The 22,494-nt window shown below is 36.2% G+C and overlaps 1 protein-coding gene across 2 annotated transcripts; it reads right to left on the bottom strand.

Moving 5' to 3' along the window:
* Positions 1–2,192: 2,192 nt before the first annotated feature.
* On the bottom strand, positions 2,193–21,396 carry TMPRSS11B (transmembrane protease, serine 11B). Of its 2 annotated transcripts, XM_011940278.1 has the most exons (11): positions 21,228–21,396; positions 17,252–17,367; positions 11,384–11,499; positions 11,237–11,304; positions 9,698–9,858; positions 7,944–7,982; positions 6,765–6,942; positions 4,762–5,021; positions 4,268–4,410; positions 3,390–3,588; positions 2,574–2,590 (listed from the first exon to the last, which is right to left on the bottom strand). In XM_011940278.1, the coding sequence occupies exons 1-10, from the start codon at positions 21,233–21,235 to the stop codon at positions 3,427–3,429; spliced, it is 1,251 nt and encodes a 416-aa protein (XP_011795668.1). In that variant the 5' UTR covers positions 21,236–21,396; the 3' UTR covers positions 2,574–2,590; positions 3,390–3,426. The 2 variants fall into 2 exon arrangements, with proteins under 2 accessions (XP_011795667.1, XP_011795668.1); XM_011940277.1 differs by having other exon boundaries at positions 2,193–3,588.
* Positions 21,397–22,494: the final 1,098 nt, after the last annotated feature.

The following is a 22,494-nucleotide window of genomic DNA, read 5'->3' as shown; positions in this document are numbered from 1 at the left end:
CAACATGGCACAAGTATACATATGTAACAAACCTGCACGTTATGCACATGTACCCTAGAACTTAAAGTATAATAAATAAATAAATAAATAAAAAAGAAAATCAAAGAAAAAAAGTGCCATTTTAATTAGCACTGCATTCATAAAAAGATCTTGGCTTATGCTTCATAGTTCACAAGACTATATCCGTATCTTATATCACAAAGAGTTTCATATTTCAAACACATAAATTTTTATGTTTCTCAAGAACATATGAACATTTACTAACGGTTGTGGTCCTGCTATTCAGTAATGGTATACTCTTTGTTAAATTCTTGCTCAGTGGATTCCTTCAAAATGCACTTCAACTTCCCCTACTTAAACACAAGAAGAAACAATTAAATTAGACCAAGTTGTTTTTTTGTTTTATTTTCTTTTGTTTTGTTCTGCTTAGCTGGGGGATGAGGGGAGCGTAAGATACCTCCTTAATCATTCATCTCTGGTTTCTTTTCCATACCACTTATGAGTAGTAAAAGCATTTTAAGAAAATCTTTTACTTTTTAATAAAATGGTGACTAATTTTGTAATGCAAATAATGACACTTTTGTCAATTTAGCATTTTAATTTTCATGCATTGTGATTAGTGTTGTTGGTTCTATTTCTCAAGGCAGACCTCTAATTCTTTGCTTGTGTGAACTTCTCAATGTGTTGTTAACATCAGAAGGCCAGGATGGTGCAGTCTATTACTACCAGAAAGAAAGAAAAAACACTTACTTTTAGCTGATCCATCACATATAGAGTCCATATGAATGTGAAGATTCTAAGTCCTTAAGACTGAAGTAAAGGCTGCTATTGCACCCCATAAAGAATCCACCTTTGGCTGAATAATAACTGCTTTACCTTATATAATTTGCCCCACCTGCTCCTTACCTACACCAAGCCTGGAGATTGGCCAGTCATGCTATCATATCCCTCCTTGTTCAACCAGAGAGCCTCAACCTTGAGAAATCTTCACCCTTCATTTCTTTCTCATGGACCCCTTAGTCTCACAACTTCTCTTCCTCCAATAATCTCCCACCCTCCTTCAAATTCCCGTCCACCCTTTCCTTCCAGTCACTTTCCTCTTTCTTCCATATTGGGGTTATTACTCATTCAGTTCCATTTGTTTTCCCTCTGGAAGAAGCAAGGGACAGACTGTGATTCAACTCATGATGTCGGGGATAAATTAAATGTTTGTAACATCTGACCACTGAATTAACTATCCTCAAGACAAGGAAATCATTACACAGCCTGCAATACCTTTGACCTCTTAGTAATATTAAAGTTTGTTCTACTTTGAGTTGCACTATAAAAGGATGTCTTCTGTTATCCTACCAAGGTATATTCCTAGCCCAAGGAAAAGGGTGAATATGTGTTCATTTCTTACTAGGACAGCTGCAGTAGCTTTCTAACCTGTCTGCCTGCATCTCATTCTGTGCTCTTCACTTCCACTCCAGCCCATTGTCTTCATTAAAGTTAAGTAATCTTTTCAAAGTATGTATTAGATTATCTCACTCCCTTTGCTTGGAAAACTCCTGGGCCTCCCATTGCAGTTAGAATGAAAATCCAAGGTCTTTACCATGGCTTACCAAGTGGTACTTGACTTGGCCCCCAGCTACCTCTTCCATCTTCTTTCCTACCATCTCTCATTTATCCATGGGGTTTCAATCACATTGGCCTTCTTTCTGCCCACATATCCATCTCACTTTTCTCTCTCTCTCTGGATCTTACACTTGTTCCCTTTGGATATCTTTTCTTTCATATGTTTTCTATGTTTTGGCTTTTCATCCTTTAGGTACAGCTCAAATGGCTACCCCTTCAGAGATGTCATTCAGACTTCCCAATCTAAAGTATAGCTTATCTGCTTCATCATTTTCTATCACATTACTTTTTATTTCCTTTATAACATTTATCATAATGTAAAATTATCTTATTTATGTGTTTAGTGCCTATCTTTATTCACTAAATGTGGTATCCTTGAAGGAAGACTGTATCTATACCTGACATTTCCTGAAACACACTAGGGACTCAATAAATGTGTGTGGCTGGCCTGAAACAGAAGTGAGGAGAGAAAGAAACCATCTTGTCCCAGTTGGTTATAGATTTGCTTGATGTCAATATGCATGTCATTTGAGCCATATTTTATAATAAAGAATAAAAGTAACTCTACAAACAACTGAAGAAAGGAGTATTTTTTTAGTTTATTTTAATGGCCTTTAAGTTTTTGGTGACTTTCACATTTGGAAAATTACATAAGGTAAATAATTTGTAGAGATTACAAAGTTAGCCATCCATATGATTGCACTTTTACTATAAGGAGATGCCACACAATTCTCCGCCCTTGATGACCTCATATTGTTTTGCTATAAGAGAAAGCAAAGGACAAAAGATGAATATGAAGAAAATGTTGTATAAATAATTGCCACTCAAAAGTCATTCTTTAATTCTTGACAAATTTTGGATCTAAACTCAATGAGGACAAATTTGTGTAAGGATAAATTTATCAATTTATCACAGATGATGGAGAGCGACTTTAAGCAAATCATTTCTCTTCTCTGGTCTTCAGTTTCTTGATCTGTAAATTGAAAGACTCAGTCTAGTTGGACCTCTGATACTCCTTCTTCACTGCAAGATTGCATGATTTTATGAGGTACATGAATCATTTCACATATAAGTAAAAAATTAATTTACACTGTCATACATATTCCAGTTTAACAAAATGAAATCATAATTGATATAATAAAAAACTCATTTGATAAATCCCCTATATATGTTCTCATACTTTTAAAATTGATATTTTATTTTGTTTTGATTATGGAAAACAAATCAAGGTCAATTCTGAATATAACAGTAAAATGAATCACAACTCAGCTATTAAGAAAAATTATATATTAGCCTTCTTTTTTTTTTTTTTTTTTTTGAGACAGGATCTCACTCTGTTGCCCAGGCTGGAGTGCAGTGGTGGCGCAATCACAAATCATCACAGCCTCGACCCGTTGGGCTCAAGCAATCCTTCCACTTCAGCCTCCTGAATAGCTGGGACTACAGGTGCACGCCACCATGCCTAGCTAATTTTTGTATTGTTTTGTACACGGATTTAGTCATGTTTCCCAGGCTGCCCTCAAACTACTGGGCTCAAGCAATCCGCCTCTCTTGGCCTCCCAAAGTGCTAGGATCATAGGCATAAGGCACTACACCCAGCCTCTTCCTATCTCTTACATTAATTTAAAAGATTAATAAATGCAAGGACAGTGTTTTAGATATAACAAAATATTAATAAAGACATTTATATTTTTATATACAATAAAACAATTAGTTTACCAACAATCAAAATAAAAATATCCCAAAGCCACAGATAAATAAGGATAGCCTGCAGTTGTCCTTATGTTCCTTTGTATAATTCCTTTTCTTTCAGAGTCCAGTCTTGGATATAATCCAATTGTGATAAGAAGTCACTCGAGTATAGACACCTGGCTTATTCTTTTTACCACATCCATCACCCCAGCTTACTATTCCAACAAGATGCCAGATATTTCTGGAATCAGGGTAAGCTAGTGGTCCACCAGAATCATTCTAGAAGAAGAAAAGAAAAAAATGTTCCTTATCTTAACAAAAAATTTCCTTTTACCTCTCCTGTGGAGTTGTTAATATCTCCTGGGCACTGAAACCAATTCACTCTCTTTGGGCTTAGAACTCTGAAACCCTTAAGATTTTTTTTAAACACAAGACAGCTACAAACCAGAGTATATGGCCTAAAACTTCCAAATGTTGACTTGAGCAAACCAGAGTTTGACTTATATAATGAGTGCAGCTTGAATACGGAGAAGGTGACTTAGCTGCTTGCACTGAGCTTAAGTCTCTATGATGGAGCCTCTGAGGAACGAGTAGCATAGGCATATGCCCAAACTCCTGATGCATCTCTGGATAAAGAGAAGACAACATTCTAGGTCTGCAGGTTGCCCAGAAAGTAGGACAAAATTCATCTTGCAAACTTCTTCTAAGTATTATTCTTTGTATGAATTCCTAGATTGGAAACTTCACGAGGGCAGGAGTGTGTTCACCTCCACATCCCTAGCATGTAGGCTAGTGTCTCGTACATAAATGGGATTAACATATTAATAGATTTGAGTGTATTGAAATACAAAGCTACTATGTCAATATCATTAACACAAAAAAATATTTTATGTGGATAAAAACTTCCATTTGATTAACTGTTTGGGAGAAAACAATTGGTTAATGTAACTAGACATACCTGACATGCATCAGCTTCTCCTGACATAAATCCAGCACATAACATTGTATCAGTCACAAAACCAGAGTATGCATACGGGGCATTGCAAATTTTGTTGTCAATAATCTTCAAAAAGGCTTCCTGAAGTATCACTGGAAGTGAACCTAAAAGCAATAAATACTGCATATTATGCAGATCTTAGACTTTGCTGGGACAAAGAGTATCTATAGCATAAAGCAGATTCTCTTGGTCACCAAGAGTCAGGCCAGTCCCAGGTTAGATCAGTCTCTTTCAGGTGTTTGTAATTGTTGGCTGCCTAACATAACTTCAATTTTTCCAATTCCTATTCCTAGAGATATTTTAGGAAGTGAAGACAATTTGACATCATGCTTTTTGTCCTACCACTTGGTTTTCTTTTCAGTATATTTACTGATTGATTAACGTCATGAGGGGATGATTGATTGATTAAATAGTTATTCCCATGCAGCTATTATGATTTTATAAAAAAAACTTACCATTCATGTAAAGTGTTCCCCATCCTGTAACGACAACACTGTCATTTTCTGAGAGCTTCATTTTGGTTTCAGGAAGACAAATCTTGCGAATGTATTTCGTAAAAGAAACTTCTTCAGCAAGCTGCACAAGGGCAATATCATCATGAAGCCCAGGACTGCTATAATTTTCATGAATAATAATGTTTTGGACTTTCCGTGTCATATATGGTTTATTTACTACAATTCCAAAGTTGACAGTCCAATCTTTTGAATTATTTTTCCTAGAGGACACAATGTAATTAGAATACACTCGGTTTCTGGGTCACAACAGTGTTTGTAGTGGTGATTATCTCACAAATTTAAGGCATGAGGTTTCCAAACAACGCTATAACCCACTAAAATTCTATTTGGAAAAATATCTTTGACATGGAGCTGTTGTAAATGTTGCAGTCACATAAAAATAATGCTGAGGACTCTGACTTGTCAGCTTTCTGCAGATCCTTTCAAGTAGAGTCACTGATATTTTCCCCTGCTTCTTCAGTTCCATACAGTTTCTGAACATTTAATTTGGTCAGGAATCACATGAGCATCCTCAATCCCATAAGTGGATGGGGTCCAAAATTAGTCTTATTGCCACATACCCTCGGTTTCAATAGCTACTTTTTTGACTCTCACCCTTCTACCAACCTCAAGCAGGTCCTAATGTCTATTGTTACCTTCCTTGTATCCATATGTACTCAATGTTTAGCTCTCACTTATAAGGGAGAACTGTGGTATTTAATTTTCTGTTCCAGCGTTAATTCATTTAGTTAGGATAATAGCCTGCAACTGCATCCATGTTCCTGCAAAGTCCATGATTTTATTCTTTTTTATGGCTGCATAGTATTCCATGGTATATATTACCTATATTCTCTTTATCCAGTTCACCATTGCTGGATATCTAGGTTGAATTAATGTTTCTGCTATTGTAAATACAGCTGTGGTGTACATACAGGTGCATATGTCTTTTTCATAGAACAATTTATCTTCCTTTGGATATACTCAATTTTTGGGTCCAGATTAAATTTTACATCAGACGGATATGCTGTCTTTCTTCTTCAAATTTCCATAGTACTTACTATCTTTGTAATACATGTCATGTTTACAACACTATGCAGCCTTGTACTTTTAATATATGACATTTAAATTTTTTCAACTAGATTATAAATTTCTGGATGGCAAGACAAGGAAGCACCTAGTAACTGGAGTCAGACATACTTGAATTTACATTCAATTTCTATTATTTAAGAGCTAGGCTGGGCATGGCAGCTCATGCCTATAATCCCAGCAATTTGGGAGGCCGAGGCAGGCGGGTCACCTGAGGTCAGGAGTTCAAGACCAGTTTGACTGAAACAAAAACAAAAACAAAACAAAACAAAACAAAAAAGACCAGTCCGACTAACATGGTAAAACCCCATCTCTACTAAAAATACGAGAATTAGCTGGACACAGTGATGTGTGCCTGTAATCCCAGCTACTCGGGAGGCTGAGGCAGGAGAATCATTTGAAGCCAGGAGGCAGAGGTTGCAGTGAGCTGAGATCGCGCCATTGCACTCCAGCCTGGGCAACAGAGTGAGACTACATCTCAAAAAACAAACAAACAAATAAACAAGCAAACAAACAAAAGAGCTGAGTGATCTTAGCCAAGATTTGTGACCCCTTGGTTTCCTCGTCTTCATATAGTTTAAACTATACCTTCCATACAGAATTGAATGTTGTGATTAAATGAAATGATGTTAAGTAAAGCACCTAATGTCAGGCCAAAGTACCTATTTGGAAAATGTTAATACTTCCATTTGCTTTTCTCTCCTTTCCCTAATTTAAAATTTCCTGCTCTTTAATTATGCAGGTGATCGTAAATGTTCTATGTGATTGTAAATTTCATATGGTCTTGGTGAACCTTGACACATTAAGTTAACCCCTACATACTATCCAAAATAGTTTTGCACCCAGCATCCTTCATTTAGTCAAATGTTCAAACTTACTTAACAAAGCAGTGAGCTGCAGATAATAGCCACCTGCTGCTGATCAGAGAGGCTCCACAGTAGTGATGGCCTTTCCATTGCATGCTGGCCTGCCATGGCCATGCCCCCAACAGGGCACTTTTTCCATTCACAATTCTGTTGTCAGTCATGATATTGTTGGCTAGTTGTCTCCCACAACCTAGAGAAAGGATTACTTTACACAAGAGCAGGTATCATTGATTATGCATTATAAAAAATATATCATTAAAAATTACTTGAAACCCTTCAGTGATTATTCAACATCTTCTAATTGATGATGTTTCTTTCCTACAAGATATTCCTGTGTTGGTTCTGTATTCTATCTTGGTTTGAGTGGTTCTTACTTATCCTCTTTCCCAGTCTCAAACATCTTTCAACCACTATCTGTTGTTGTATCTATGTGTTATAACTCTTCTCTTGTCTCTAAGCAGATTCTTGAAGGCGGAGACTTTGCTTCATTGGTGTCTACATCTTGCATAGTATATACACTGCTGTCTGTAAGACACCATGTGAACAAAAGACACTCCATAAATATCCATGGAGTGAATGAATGCATGAATGTATCTTGTGGACAACATGATACTCTAAAGAGACTGTATTTAAAAGATGTAACCGGACAGTGATGTGCTCCCATTAGACCCAGCTACTTGGGAGGCTGAGGCAGGAGGATTACTTGAGCCCAAGAGTTCCAGGCTGTAGCCCACTATAATTGCACCTGTGAATTGCACTCCAGCCCACACAACATAGCAACATCCCACCTCTAAAGCAAAACATAATAATAATGTTTAAGATGCAGAACTGTTTTTATATTTAATAAATATATTTTATATAGCCAGGTTTTATATTTTCTTCTTATCCTAAATTGTTATTTCCTTCAGTCTTTCTCATTTTAACATATTTAAATATGATACTTTTCACTCACAATTTTATTATTTGGAATCAAATCTTATGTAACTTTTTATATATGTTTAAATAAATGTAAAAATTAATAGACCAGTGTTTTTCAAAGAGAAATTCTAAGTCAATATCTGGTATATCCAGTAATTTGGAAAGTGTGTTATGGGATTTCCACAAGATATATTTCAAATATTTTTAACAGAAAAATAACGATAAAATACCTATGAGTTCATCAAATTTATAATAAAAAGGTCCTTAACTCACAATTGTTGGTAAGCATTTCAGAAGCAGCCTTGCTGATTTCTGAAAGTGAAAAACAAAACAAAATATAAAATTGACCAAATACCACCAAGCAATTGACTTCAACCTAAGAACATAAATGCTAACTTTCGTAACCCAATATTGTCCAACATTTAACTATTTGGAGTAGTTCGGGTATTTTCAGCCCCTCTGACTCTTATTTGTTATATTATAGCCATCTCTCCATATCTCTGCTAGGTAGCCTAGGAAAAGAGAAAAAGGAATAAAAAACAAAAATCAGTTGTATGATTATCGAAGTAAGATACTCTGTGCTGTAAGAAGCTGGCACCCTTACAAGTATTTTTAAGAGATCATGGCAGGGATTTCTTCCCCATGATAATTCTCTTTACTCTGAAATGCTGAGAATTATATATATTTTAAGGAAAAATGTCCCAATTAAAATTATACTTCATTGGGCCTATCCTGCTTTTTAGGGAAATATCCTTACTAAGAATGAATCATGAAATTTTGAGAACTTAAATTTAAATCTTTGTCCTATTGGTAAAAGACTTCAGAGAGAAGGAGAAGAGGAGGAAACTAAAGAAACACCAGAAAATGCTGACTATACTCTATGGGACACAGAAAGAGAGTAAACAATGTATCCCTCTTTCCCAAAAGCTACTCACAGAAAAATTTCTTTGCTCTTTTGAAAAGTTATACCTCAGGTTCACTTCTTACTAGTGGTTCACTGGTAACGGGATCTTTATCGTGTGGCAAAGGGGCAGTAACTGGCAGATGCTGCTGGCCTTTCAAGTCCTCAAGGACGCTAGGATTAATAGTCTGGCTGCAAGAACCATGAAACTGGACTCTGAAACCACATCCTTATCACCTAGCTGGCCTTTTAGCAATCCAAGTGACAGTTTCAAGACCTTTGCAGAACCTTCACGATCTTTACAAACTTCACTTTCTGTAAGGAGGCAAAATCTTATCATTTTCTTCCCTTATTTTCTAGGGAATTTTCCAGACAGTTTTTTTTCTTTAAAAGTGGTATTACTCTAGTTTTCTCACAAGAATCGGTAAGAACTCCCATCCCCAACACTGTTCTTACTCCTGCAGTCTCCTTACTGAAAGACCAAGAAAGCCCTAAATCTGCTTTCTGTCATGAGATCCTGACAAAAGTAGGGAGAAGAAAAGAAAAATACTTTGCCTGGGCTCCGTGGCTCACGCCTGTAATCCCAGCACTCTGGGAGGCCGAGGCGGGCAGATCACAAGGTCAAGAGATTGAGACCAGCCTGACTAACATGATAAAACCCCCTCTCTACCAAAAATACATAAAAAAATTAGCCAGGCATGGTGGCGGACGCCTGTAGTCCCAGACTGAGGCGGAGAATTGCTTGAACCTGGGAGGCAGAGGTTGCAGTGAGCCGAGATGGTGCCATTGCACTTCAGCCTGGGCAACAGAGCAAGACTCCATCTCAAAAAAAAAAAAAGATACTTCAGTTAGAACCCTTCACCCCCTTTCCCATGCATAATAGCCAAACCCTTCCAAACTTACATCCATGCTTGCAGTGTAACCCTCATTCCTATCATTCTTAAGACAATGATTCCTTGGCACTGCCCTTTCCACTACCAAGTCATTGCTAGGGGTGATGGAGTTAGGTACGCATATTTTTTTCCCCAAATTACTAAAACTCTTAGTTCACTTTTTAGTACTTTTTAAAAAAAAAAATCCAGAAAAAAACCTATGTCATAGAAAATAATGGAAATAAGCCAAATACCCTTGAGTTTAATGGAAGCGGGAACTGCGTTCCAGGATGCCATGTTGTTTTTCAACATCTGATGTAATATAGCCTTGATTCTAGTCCTCATGCTAACTCTCTCTGCTGGAGGAAACTTGAATTTCAGCTGTAACTGTACATTTGAACCATTGGCATTAGGCCTAGAAACAACAGAAATTTTTTAATGTACTGTTTCTTGATCTTTTAGAGGTTTTGTGAACACATTAAATTTCACACATTTTAATTATCACATTTTCTTTACATATATTAAAGAAAAATATACAGATACTATCTAAACGTGTATAGAATGCAAAGATACCTAAAAAATCTTCTAGTAGGTCTAGTTCAGACATACTATTCAAGGAAGAAAATATAGACCACAAACTAAAATCAGAATATTTCAAACACATACAGGAAACGGAATACTGGCCAAGAAATGATTGGCATGAAGTCTTACTATAATACAATAAAAACCAGTGCTCTCATACAGAATTTCTCTAATAACTTCATTTTAAAGAAAGAGATCAATGAGTAAGTAAAGGTAGGGCAGGGAAGCGTTCAAAACACCATTTCCAGCATGTGTTTAGAAGCCAGTGCTAAACTTCTTCCCATGGTTTTTTTATACATAACCAGTCTGCCCCCAACAGATCTATGCAATGAGAAAGCTCAGAAAGAGAATTCTAAAGCATGAAGAACATCTCAACTGTATATTCAGTACACTATTTTTATTAATCAGGAAAAGAGATTACTTCATTTTGGAAGAATTTCAAACCAAACCATATCAATCAGAATTTTTTTTTAAAATCCATAATTTCACTTTCAAATAATCATGATCAATTATAGGGTCTTTGAAGGTTTTTGTTTGTCTGTAGATAAGTAAGTTGGTTAGGTCAGCTGGATTTTTTGTTTGTTTTGTTTTGAGAGTTCAGAACTCCCCAGAATAGATATTAACAATAACCAATCAAAAGTGAGCTCTACCCTCATTACTCTTCCCCCATACACCATACCCTCCTCCCTGCATCCCTCCCTACCACCACTATCTTCAGGCATCCTTCATAGGTATGTCTAGACAAATGTTATCTTAAAATATTGTCTTTGTTCCACAGCCATTGCAAGAATGATAATTATTAAGGAAACTAAATAGGATGTTTTTAGGTAAGGTATGGGCTAAAAACAAACCAGTTGAATTATTTGTTTTCCATGGAGTTATAATTATCTTTCATCATAACAGTCAGTTAGGACTAACCACCACCAATAACCTTATAATTCTTTTGCAGGTATGAAGATTAAAGATTTGTATATAACGACTCTTGCCTGGAACAGAAATTTGCTAGATACAGTGATACTTTCATTCATGGAGAACTTCATCTTTCTTTTTCTTTTTCTTTTTTCTGTTTCCTTCGTTCCTTCCTTTCTTTCCTTTCCTTTGTTTCTGTTTTTCTTGTGTTTGTTTTTTGATGTTATTGTTATCTAAAATCAAGGTTGTATGATATATCACCTACTTTCCTTTCATAAAATCTTGAATGAACTTGTACTTACAGAAGTTTGATGACCTCAGATTTGATATATTCCTTATATATACTGGAATTTTGAAATGCATTTAACATCTGACAAGAGAAAAAAGAGTCACCATATATATTTCAATCAAATTTATAATAAAATTAACTTTAAAAATCTCTGATTTACCTTAGTCTCAATATCTTTGCTTAGATTTGTGTTGGCTTGTGAAGCTGCATTTTCACAATTGTCATTGTATGTGACTCCAGAAATATGAAAATCACCTTGATAATAGTAAGTCTTCTCTGCAAAATTAAGAAAAAAAAAACCTCAAAGAATTTTAAAGTGGAAAGTGACTTTAAAGTGATTTATACCTCTGCCTCAACATTCATCCCAGCTTTAGAATAATCTATTTATACCTCTGCCTCAACCATTTATACCTCTGCCTCAACATTTATACCTCTGCCTTAACCATTTATATTTCTGCCTCAACATTCAACCCAAGTTTAGAAATAATCCAAGGGAGGGAGAAAAATAAAAGGAGAGAAGTGAATAATAGTTTATTTCAGAAATGGCAACTCCGTATCATTCATTCAATGACCCCCCCTTTCCCTTTATGTGATAATAGACATTACTGTCTTGCCAAGTCCAGATATACCCTCAGCACCCTTCTCAAAACAGCAATGCCCGCAATCACTAACAATCCACCTGAGTATGCACTAGAGATAAAACATCTTTTACATGTATAGTCTAAACTCAGCCTAGCAATTACCCAATTAATCTTTCTAAGCAATTTTAATACAGGAAACATACAAGCATCAGTCATCCTTCACTTTCTGGATGATATACACTGTCTTGCACCCTTTTGCATGCCCTTTGCTTGCTGGCCTGGTTTCTATTCCTTGATGTTATTCCTGGAGGACTCCATGGTGCCGTTATTATATTATTATTATTATCATTATTATACTTTAAGTTCTGGGATACATGTGCAGAATGTGCAGATTTGTCACATAGGTTTACACGTGCCATGGTGGTTTGCTGCACCCATCAACCTGTCACCTACATTAGGTATTTATCCTAATGCTATCCCTCCCTTAGACTCCTACCTCCCGACAGGCCCTGGTGTCTGATGTTCCCCTCCCTGTGTCCATGTGTTTTCATTGTTCAATTCCCACTTATGAGTGAGAACATGCGGTGTTTGATTTTCTGTTCCTGTGTTAGTTTGCTGAGAATGATGGTTTCCAGCTTCATCCATGTCCCTGCAAAGGATATGGACTCATCATTTTTGTGGCTGACTAGTACTCCATGGTGTATACATGTCATATTTTCTTTATCCAGTCTATCATTGATGTGCATTTGGGTTGGTTCCAAGTCTTTGCTATTGTGAACAGTGCTGCAATAAACATACATGTGCATGTGTCTTTATAGTAGAATGATTTATAATCCTTTGGGTATATACCCAATAATGGGATTGCTGGGTCAAATGGTATTTCTGGTTCTAGATTCTTGAGGAATCACCTCACTGTCTTCCACAATGGTTGAACTAATTTACTCTCCCACCAACAGTGTAAAAGCATGGTGCCCTTTTATTTCTCTACAGCTTATGATGGGTGGTGCTTGCTGTGTGTCACAAGGTCTCATATCTCCATCTTTTCCTTTCCCCAAATATAAACTGCTTCACCTGGTACATTAGGTCACCACAATTTAAAACAGGACAAATCTTTTAAAAATAGGAACTGCCCAGATGCGGTGGATTATACCTATAGTCCTAGCACTTTTTGAAGTCGAGGTGGGAGGATTGCTTGAGTCCAGGAGTTCAAGACCAGCCTGGGCAACATAGTGAGACCCTGTCTCCATAAAAAATTTTAAAAATTTATGGGCATGGTGGCACATACCTGTAGTCGAGCTACTGAGGAAGCTGAAGTGGGAGAATTGCTTGAGCCCAGGAGTTCAAGGCTACAGTGAGCTGTGATTGCACCACTGCACTCCGGACTTGGTGACAGAGTGAGACCCCCATCTCAAAAGAAACAGGAACTAATATGAAACTGTACCTGTTTTGTTTAAGTAATTAGCCATTCCTGTATTTTGAGAGCACTTGTGCTTTTGATCCACCTTTACCATACACCATGTAGTCGCTAAGTGACTGAAAAGTATGATCTCTTGAGCTGAAATAATTTGTTACCCTATAAGTTAGAAATAACTTTAAAATAAAATAAAATAAAATAAAAACCAGTTTCCTATATTTCCATAGATTCCTATATTTTTCCTTATGGTAACCAGTACATACAAAAGCCCCAATGCCAAAGTCTGTCTAAGAAGTTTCCTGAAAAGACAAATGCATATGAAGCTAGAGGAGCTAGTTCCAGCCCCATCACAAATCAGCTGTGCTGTCTTGGTGTATTTAACCCGCTGGGATTTTCTTTATTAATCACAAAAACTAAATTGCAGCCTGGTGTGGTGGCTCACGACTGTAATCCCAGAACTTTGGAGGTGGAGGCAGAAGGATTACTTGAGGTCAGGAGTTCAAGACCAGCCTAGCCAACATGATGAAACCCCATCTCTACTAAAAAAGAAAAAAAAGAAAAGAAAAATTAACTGGGAGTGTTGGTGCATGCCTATAGTCCCAGCTACTTGGGAGGCTAAGGCAGGAGAATTGCTTGAATCTGAGAGGTGGAGGTTGCAGTTAGCTGAGATCGTGCCACTGCATTCCAGTCTTGGCAATAGAGTGAGACTCCATCTCCAAAAAACAAACAAACAAAAAAACTAAATTACAATAAACTCTAAGACTTTCTTATTTCTAGTATTTTATCATTTTCATCTATGAAGTTTGTCACCAAATGAACTAAAGTAAATAATTAGAATCTGCTAACCTTGTGTTAGACCCAGAATGCTGAACCAGGGTATTTACAAGTAGTTAGATTAATTTGTCAAAAGTCTCATATATCATGCCCAGATTCCAAGAAACCATTATGTTTAGATTTCTGATTCCAGTTATGGTTTTACTGGAGAATTCTATCAGTTCAAGGTGCCATTTTACAATTAATTTTCACTTGATTATTATTATGGATTGAATTGTATCCTCTCCAAAATTCGTATGTTGAAGCCCTAAACACCAATGTAACTGTATTTGGAGACATGATCTTTAAGGGGGAATTATGGTTAAATGACGTCATAAGGTTGAGACATGAATCCAATAGGACTAGTCGCCTTATAAGAAAAGAAAGACCACATCTCTCTCACGCGCATGCTCTCTCTCTCTCTCTCTTTCTCACTCACTCACTTCATGCCATCTCCCAAAATACACACAGAGGAAAGTCCACAGGAAGGCACAGTAAGAATCCAGCTATTTGCAAGCCAGAAAAGAGGTCTCCTCGGAAACCAACCAGCATATTGGTCTTAAAAGTCCAGTCTCGCCGGGCGCGGTGGCCCAAGCCTGTAATCCCAGCACTTTGGGAGGCCGAGACGGGCGGATCACGAGGTCAGGAGATCGAGACCATCCTGGCTAACACGGTGAACCCCCGTCTCTACTAAAAATACAAAAACTAGCCAGGCGAGGTGGCGGGCGCCTGTAGTCCCAGCTACTCGGGAGGCTGAGGCAGGAGAATGGCGTAAACCCGGGAGGCGGAGCTTGCAGTGAGCTGAGATCAGGCCACTGCACTCCAGTCCGGTCGACAGAGCGAGACTCCGCCTAAAAAAAAAAAAAAAAAGTCCAGTCTCCAGGATTGTGAAAAAATGTCTGTTGTTTAACCTAGCCAATCTGTGGATTTTGATATGTCAGCTTGAGCTAATATAATTATTTCGATAAACTGAATGGAAGTCTATTCTATATTCTATACTGTGGTCAGTGATTTTCAGTTTTTTTTTTTCTTTTTTATTATACTTTAAGTTCTAGGGTACATGTGCATAGCGTGCAGGTTTGTTACATATGTATACTTGTGCCATATTCGTGTGCTGCAGTTTTACAGACACAGAAACAGTAATCTGTACATGGTAAACTGCCCTCCATTTCAAAGTTTATAAAGTCTTTTTTCTTAAAATAGACTTTATTTTATTACCTCTCTAAAACACCGTCTTATACTAATAGATAGGAATACCACCTATGTATCATAATCACTACAGACTTTCCAAAAGGCATGCATGGGTAGGTCCTGCCCTGGTCCAGCTGAATGAGCTAATCTAAGGGTAGGCCCTAGGGAATAAACACTACTTCAAAAGCGCTCGAGAGCTGATTCTGAGAAGAAGGTGGGGTTTGGAACTATTAGATAAACTATCTGAAGAATTATGAAATTGATTATACATGTGTATATAATCTTTTGGAAATAGCATTGTTAAGTAAAACGGTTGAGAAAGAGATGAACCAAAGTCATTCTAGAATAATGATCTTTGTGAAATACTTATTTCTGAGTTAATCGAAAAAGTGGAAACTCAAAAGTTTTAAAAAAATTGATTGAGAAATAATAGATGTATTTAGACGGAAACTAATTTCATACTACTTAAATGAGGGATTACAATAGCTGCCAATCAGCTAATTTCATACCACTTAAATGAAAGATTACAGTATCTGTTATCCAGCTTAAGTTGTTCTCAATATTAACAAATATTATATTCGTTCTTAAGCCAGAGTCCTAGAGCAAAAACCCATCTTTCAAACTGACTTCAAACAACCTTTACCACAGAGTTTGTGTCCATTTTTACTTCACAAGGACTGCAGTTCAACTAATTCAACTGTAAGCAATTTAAGCTACTCTTTATATCTGAAATAGTAGGTGATTGACCACGTGGAGGCATTCAAGGGTGAATTCTTGTCCCATGCACCTCCTGCTCCAGCTAGGGTGCTATAGTTCCCCTTTGCACCACTCCTTTCCATTTAGACACTGCTTCCCCAGGAAAGGGGACCTGTTAAGATGCAAAGTGTATATTGAAAAACTGGATTTATTCACAAGGGCTTGATTTTGAAAACTCAGAGCGCTGTCCTTAAGGAAATTTTGTGAAGAATGTTATTTTTTAATGAGTAGAGGGAAAGAGAGGACAGAAAGATACAGATTATGAAAAATTCATGGATAGATATGGCAGACAGGAGATTGAGCACCCATTACCCTTCTGAAAGACAAGTCTTAAGAGGATTGAGGAGAAACAAAGGAAAAGAAGCCAGGTTGAAAGAAAAAAGGTCATTTTTGCTAAGTCAGCCAAAATTTATTGACATTGCATTATTGTATAGGGTTACATATTTCAGAGATATAAAGCTCAGAAAAATCATGATAAAGTAGTATAATTACTTAAACTATTAAGTATATTAATATTAAGCTTTTAAGGAAACTATGCTACTTAAAAGCTTATGATATCAAGCAAGTCACTTTACTTTTCTGAGCCCCAGTGTACTGTATGTGAAAATAAGGATAGTAGTAAAATCTGTCATTCCTAGCTCACAGGATTATTGGGAAGATAAAGTGGAACAATGGATGTCAAGTTTATTTTCAAACACTAAATAACTACACAAGTTTAAGGACTTATTTTTCAGAAAGGTAAAAATAAATTGGAAACTAAGCTTTGTAAGTACACTGTTAATAAAAGTTTTAAAACTAAAACCATGTTTGTGCAAACATTTAGCCATTCAACCATGCTTGACTATCTACTATTAAAAGAGTTATTTGTAGATTTGTAGACTTTTCATTGCTACTTATTCATCATATCTTAATAACCAATAGCAGAATTAAGCCAAGAAGAGAAGGAATCTCTAAAGTGTGAGATGTATTTACTACAGGATGTAACAATTCAACTACAAGCCTACTATAAGCTCCTTTAATGACAATAAATATTGACATCAAAGCATTGAACATTTGTCTTTCTCATACCCCCATAGTTGGTGATATACTTTACAAGGAGGCCTCTGATTCAAAAAAATTTATAAACTTCTGTGTTATAATAAACTGTGTTGAAATAAAATAGTAAGTAAATAAGAAAACTCCCAAGAAGAAATTTAATGTTCATGTTTTTTTTTCAATTTTTAAGCTAAAAGATTTATAGCAAGGACAAAAATTGAAAATAATCTATACTGACCAACTGCCAGAAAATGAACAAGAAGACCAATAGTTACTCCCAAGATTGCTGCCACTCCAAGAAAAGTAAAGATCACAGTCCACAGTGACCAAGATCTTTGGGAAGATATGCCGTGCCTATGAAAGAGGAAAAAATTGGTTCAAATCAGATAATAACAATCAAAATCTACCTGCCTCTCCTTCAACTCATAGTACATGAATTGTAATTTATACATTAGTCCTTTATGCTACTTGAAAACCTAGAAACCTCAAAGGCCTCACAGAGGATAGACCATAATGCTCATTCACTTAACAAATCGTTATTGAGCCCAGGTTAGCTACTGGAAATATATCAATAAGCAAAATAGACATGATTTCTGTCCTCATGCTGCCGAAAAGAAATTGACTTGCTTTTTTAAAAAACTGAAGCAGGTTACAAAACATTAGTTGTAGTCTGATTGTATTTTTGTAAACTACAGCCATATCATGCACAGGGACATATAAAGACTTATAGACACAATTAAATACATAATATAACAAGTTTTAATTATAGATTTGATAAATGTGGATAGAAACACCATGATGTCAACTGCAGTAATCTGTATGTAATAAAATTATAGATTTTTTGTTTACTTTTAACTTAACTATATTTTCTAATTTTTCTTTTTTTTATTTTCTTTCTTTTTTTTTTTTTCTTTTTTGAGACAAAGCCTCACTCTGTCACCCACGCTGGAGTGCAGTAGTACAATCTCAGCTCACTGTAACCTCTGCCCCACTGGGTTCAAGTGATCCTCCCACCTCAGCCTCCTGAGTATCTAGAACCACAGGGGTGCACCACCCTACCCAGCTATTTTTTTGTATCTTTTTAATAGAGTCGGTGAGGGCCAGGCGCGGTGGCTTAAGCCTGTAATCCCAGCACTTTGGGAGGCCGAGACGGGTGGATCACGAGGTCAGGAGATTGAGACCATCCTGGCGAACACGGTGAAACCCCGTCTCTACTAAAAAATACAAAAAACTAGCCGGGCGAGGTGGCGGGTGCCTGTAGTCCCAGCTACTCGGGAGGCTGAGGCAGGAGAATGGCGTAAACCCGGGAGGCGGAGCTTGCCGTGAGCTGAGATCCGGCCACTGCACTCCAGCCTGGGCGACAGAGCGAGACTCCGTCTCAAAAAAAAAAAAAAAAAAATAGAGTCGGTGGTCTCACCATGTTGCCCAGGCTAGTCTCAAACTGCTGAGCTCAAGCGATCTGCCCATCTTGGCCTCCCAAAGTGTTGGAATTACAAGCATGAGCCACCACCCCTGGCCTATTTTCTATAATTTTCTACAACAAATGTAAATTACTTGCATAATATAAATTAATAGATCAGTTAGTTGTTTTATCATCAAAGCCAACCAATTAGATGAAAGAGAATCAGAAAATATGGTGGTTCGGCATCATACAGATAAAGCAGTGTATGGTTACAGTTACATTGTATGGCCACACTAAGCTTAACCTACATGAGGTTTGAACCCTAGTTATTTTTCATATCTTGAGAGATTATGTTATATAATTGTCCATTGGAGGAAGGGCTGTAACATAAACATTCCTGATTTCAAATTCAAAACATCCTCAGCTGCTTCTTCAATCTCTATTCTGTATCATTCTAAATAAACCTTGTAAAACAGAAGAGTTTGTAATCAGGGAACACATATTTGGTGAATTACATATTTCCTGTGAATATGTGAACCTTTTCATTCTCATCCCATCCAGGACCAACTGACTTTTAGGTAGATACATTTTTGTTTCTGTTTTTTTTAGCATTACCTTATACAACTGTGCAACTCCACCTAAACTTGTTTCCTCTTCACTCTGTTCTACATTCTTAAACCTACCTCTTCCTTATACCTCTTTGTCTCTTTTGATGACTTGTTAATTAGTGTTTCGCAGAACCAACATTATTTGTCAAAGCGCTTCAAAGAAACTCCTTCTTTCAGACACATTTCGTGTAGTTTTTCATACCAGAATTCTGCTGTTTAATATCAGCCTCACAGAAAAAAGCCTACTCAGGCATAGCATTTTTAATACGGTATTTATATAACTTTATTAATATTTGATAACATGTTTCTTTTAATGACTATATAAAAGTGCACTGTGACAGTAAGGTCTTAAATTTGTTTTGGATTAGCTAGTTATAACAGTCTAGTAGCTCAGGCTTTCTGAGACATGCACATTAGTCTAAGAGACTAAACATTAGGTAGTCTAAATAATTATTCTAAGTTCTGAAATGGTTTCAGAATAATCACTGCTTTATCCAGCTTAAAAGACATTTTTCTCTAAAAACCCATTTTGGATGCTCTGAAAATTGCTGAAGAGTACATATTATTGACTATAGTTCTGATATGACTTTTTCCCCCCACATGGCTTTCTCTTCTCAAAAATAATTTAAAATATTATTTTATATCTAAAATACAGTAAGTTTGTGATTAACTCAACCCTTCCTCTAATAAATGTAGCCTCTAGGAATTTATTATTATTTTTGAATAATAGCTGCACTTTTAAAAATTTTGTTCTAAATATCAAAAAAAGTCCATTCATGAAATAATTTACTCTAATTTACCAAATTAATTTTTAGCAACAATTTTTTTCTAAAGGTAGGCATTTGTATTACAAGATGAATCCCTCATTTAGCAAAGAAAATAGGTTAAAAATTAATCATCAATGAATTTACCAACTTCATGTACTTAATTAAACTATGATTTTCTCGCTTTTAGAATGAATCTACTTCAAGTAAGAGTTCATTGCTGGCTGCGCACAGTGACTCATACCTGTAATCTCAGCACTTTGGGAGGCCGAGGCAGGAGGATCACTTGAGGTCAGGGGTTTGAGACTAGCCTGGCCAACATGGTGAAACCCCATTTCTACCAAAAAATACAAAAATTGGCTGGGCGTGGTGGCGAGCACCTGTAACCCCAGCTATTCGGGAGGCTGAGGCACAAGAATCACTTGAACCCAGCTCCATCACAGGGGAAAAGAACAGAAGAAAGCTCATTGCCATTGTGGCATAACCATTTGCCTTAATCAACCTGCAATAATCATGTTAATCAAAATGATGGTAAGTACATTACTTATAATTTTAAGACATCAGTCTTGTTGTAATTGTACCCTTACAGTCCATGCCAAATATCACTTCCTAGGTTAGATTTCCTTTTAACCACTTTTGGGCATTGCTTTAGGAGTTAAACAGCAAAGCATTAAAAAATATATAGTTTTCATTTATTAGAACTTCATTTATAGACCATTTGAATTAGATGCACCTGAATTATCTCATATAATGAAATGTGTTGAAGCACAATTGTGGTGCAAAATTCTTCAAATTCTATAAAAATAAATCTTTTTCCATAGAAAACTTTAAATCATTAGGGTGAGAATTGTGCATAAGGAGCAGAGAAGTGTAATGATCAAATGGGTAATGGCCTGTATCTTCACTTTCTCCTGGAACTTTGAATAAAAGAGAGTCTACAAAAGGAAGTCATTTGAAAATTTATGAAGTTTTGAGAACCTGCAGTTTGCTGGTTGCTAATTCAAAATCTATATTAGAAAGTACATTAGTCCAAAATCTATAATGGCATTCATATTTTTCATTATTCCTAAGAAAACCTTTTAATATTAGAAAATTTGATTTCAATTACATTACTAGAGAACAAAAATGGTAGTGTTTTTATGAGCGATTATAAAAGAAATCTTATGCCTCATTTCCTTAAGATTTCCAGTCAATTATATATTTATATTCTTTCCCAGTAAGCAAAATTTTGCTGAATTATTATTTTTCTTTTTAACTTTTGAAAACTTTCCCAGAGATGTCAAAGGGCCTGTAGACCTCAGACAATAGCCTGCTTCTTGACAGTGTCCAGAAATAAAAACTGAATTATAAAAAGCAATCAATTAACAAAAAACTAGAACACACTTAATGGCAACTTGCTAAACTTTGCAGACTTACTCTCCCCTATGAAATCCCCTTTACCTGTACATAATGTTCTGATGTTGTGGCAGTATCAGGTATAATGGTGGTAATGATGATGATGAAGATAATGATAACAATGACGATGCTGGTAACAGTGATGATAAAAGTTAGAACCTTCTGATGTAGCTTTTAACTTATGTGCTAAATCCAGTGTTGCAGCTTGGTTTTTATGGTCTGGGAAAGATATAGCGTACAACTAAGATGAAACTTGTCTGACTAGTGTTAATGACAGTCACATTTCTATAGTTTTAAGATAGGAGTCACCCCAAGAATGACAAACTTCCTTGACTTGGCGATTTAGAAAAAATTACAGTCCAGTTTGGTCACCTAAGATGTACAACCAAGAAACAACTTTGAAGTATATAGGGGTAATCCTAACTCTGTATTTTACCAATTCCATTATACTACCTTGTCCGTTCTCAGTTGAAACTAACTATAACTAGTTAAAAGTTTCTGATAAATGTCTTTCTACAATATGTCAATTTTAATATGACAAATATTGCCATCATTCTCATGCAGATGAAATTCTATTCCATTGTGGTTTGCATTTGCTTTTCCTTAATTACCTGTGAGAATAATCATTTCACATATTTTGAGGGAATTTGGATTTTCACTTTTGAGAATCCTGTTCATAAGTTTAGCTTTTTGTCAACAGGCAGCAGATGGTAAGGAAAAACAAAATGGGTTGTTAATCTTTTTTTCTTATAGTTGTATGTGAGTTCCTTGTATGATCTGGATATTAATATATTATTATACTATATATTAGCCAGTTATGTTCACCTATTTGTTAATTACCTATCCCAGGGTGCAGCTTGACATTTCATTATGTAAAGAGATTTCAGTTCTTTAAAAACTTTAAGAATCAATTTACTTTTGTAATGACATGAAATGATAATTTAATTTTATATTGTGTTAATTTGGAATTTTTTTTCTTGCTAATGACCAGTTTTCCAAGACTTTTTTATGGCCGAGTTCATCTTTTCTCTATGGATGTGTAAGGCCTCCTATGCCATATACAAAATCTGCATGTTTCCTAACTCTCTATTCTGTTCTATTGGTCTATTTACCTTTTCTTCTGTCAATACTAAATAGTTTCAGTTACTATAGATCAGGAGTCAGCAAGAATTTTCTGTAAAGCACTAGACAGTAAACGTTTGAGGCTCTGTAGGCCATATGGTCTTCATTGCCACTATTAAATTTTGCCACTGCGGCACAAAAACAGCCAAAAATGCTAAGTAAAAAAATGCAGGCCGGGCGCAGTGGCTCA

Source organism: Colobus angolensis, unplaced genomic scaffold (genome assembly GCF_000951035.1).
Source record: "Colobus angolensis palliatus isolate OR3802 unplaced genomic scaffold, Cang.pa_1.0 Scaffold189, whole genome shotgun sequence".
Classification (NCBI taxonomy): domain Eukaryota; kingdom Metazoa; phylum Chordata; class Mammalia; order Primates; family Cercopithecidae; genus Colobus; species Colobus angolensis.
Note: the sequence above shows the minus strand (reverse complement) of the source record. Positions and strands in the feature narration are given on the sequence as shown.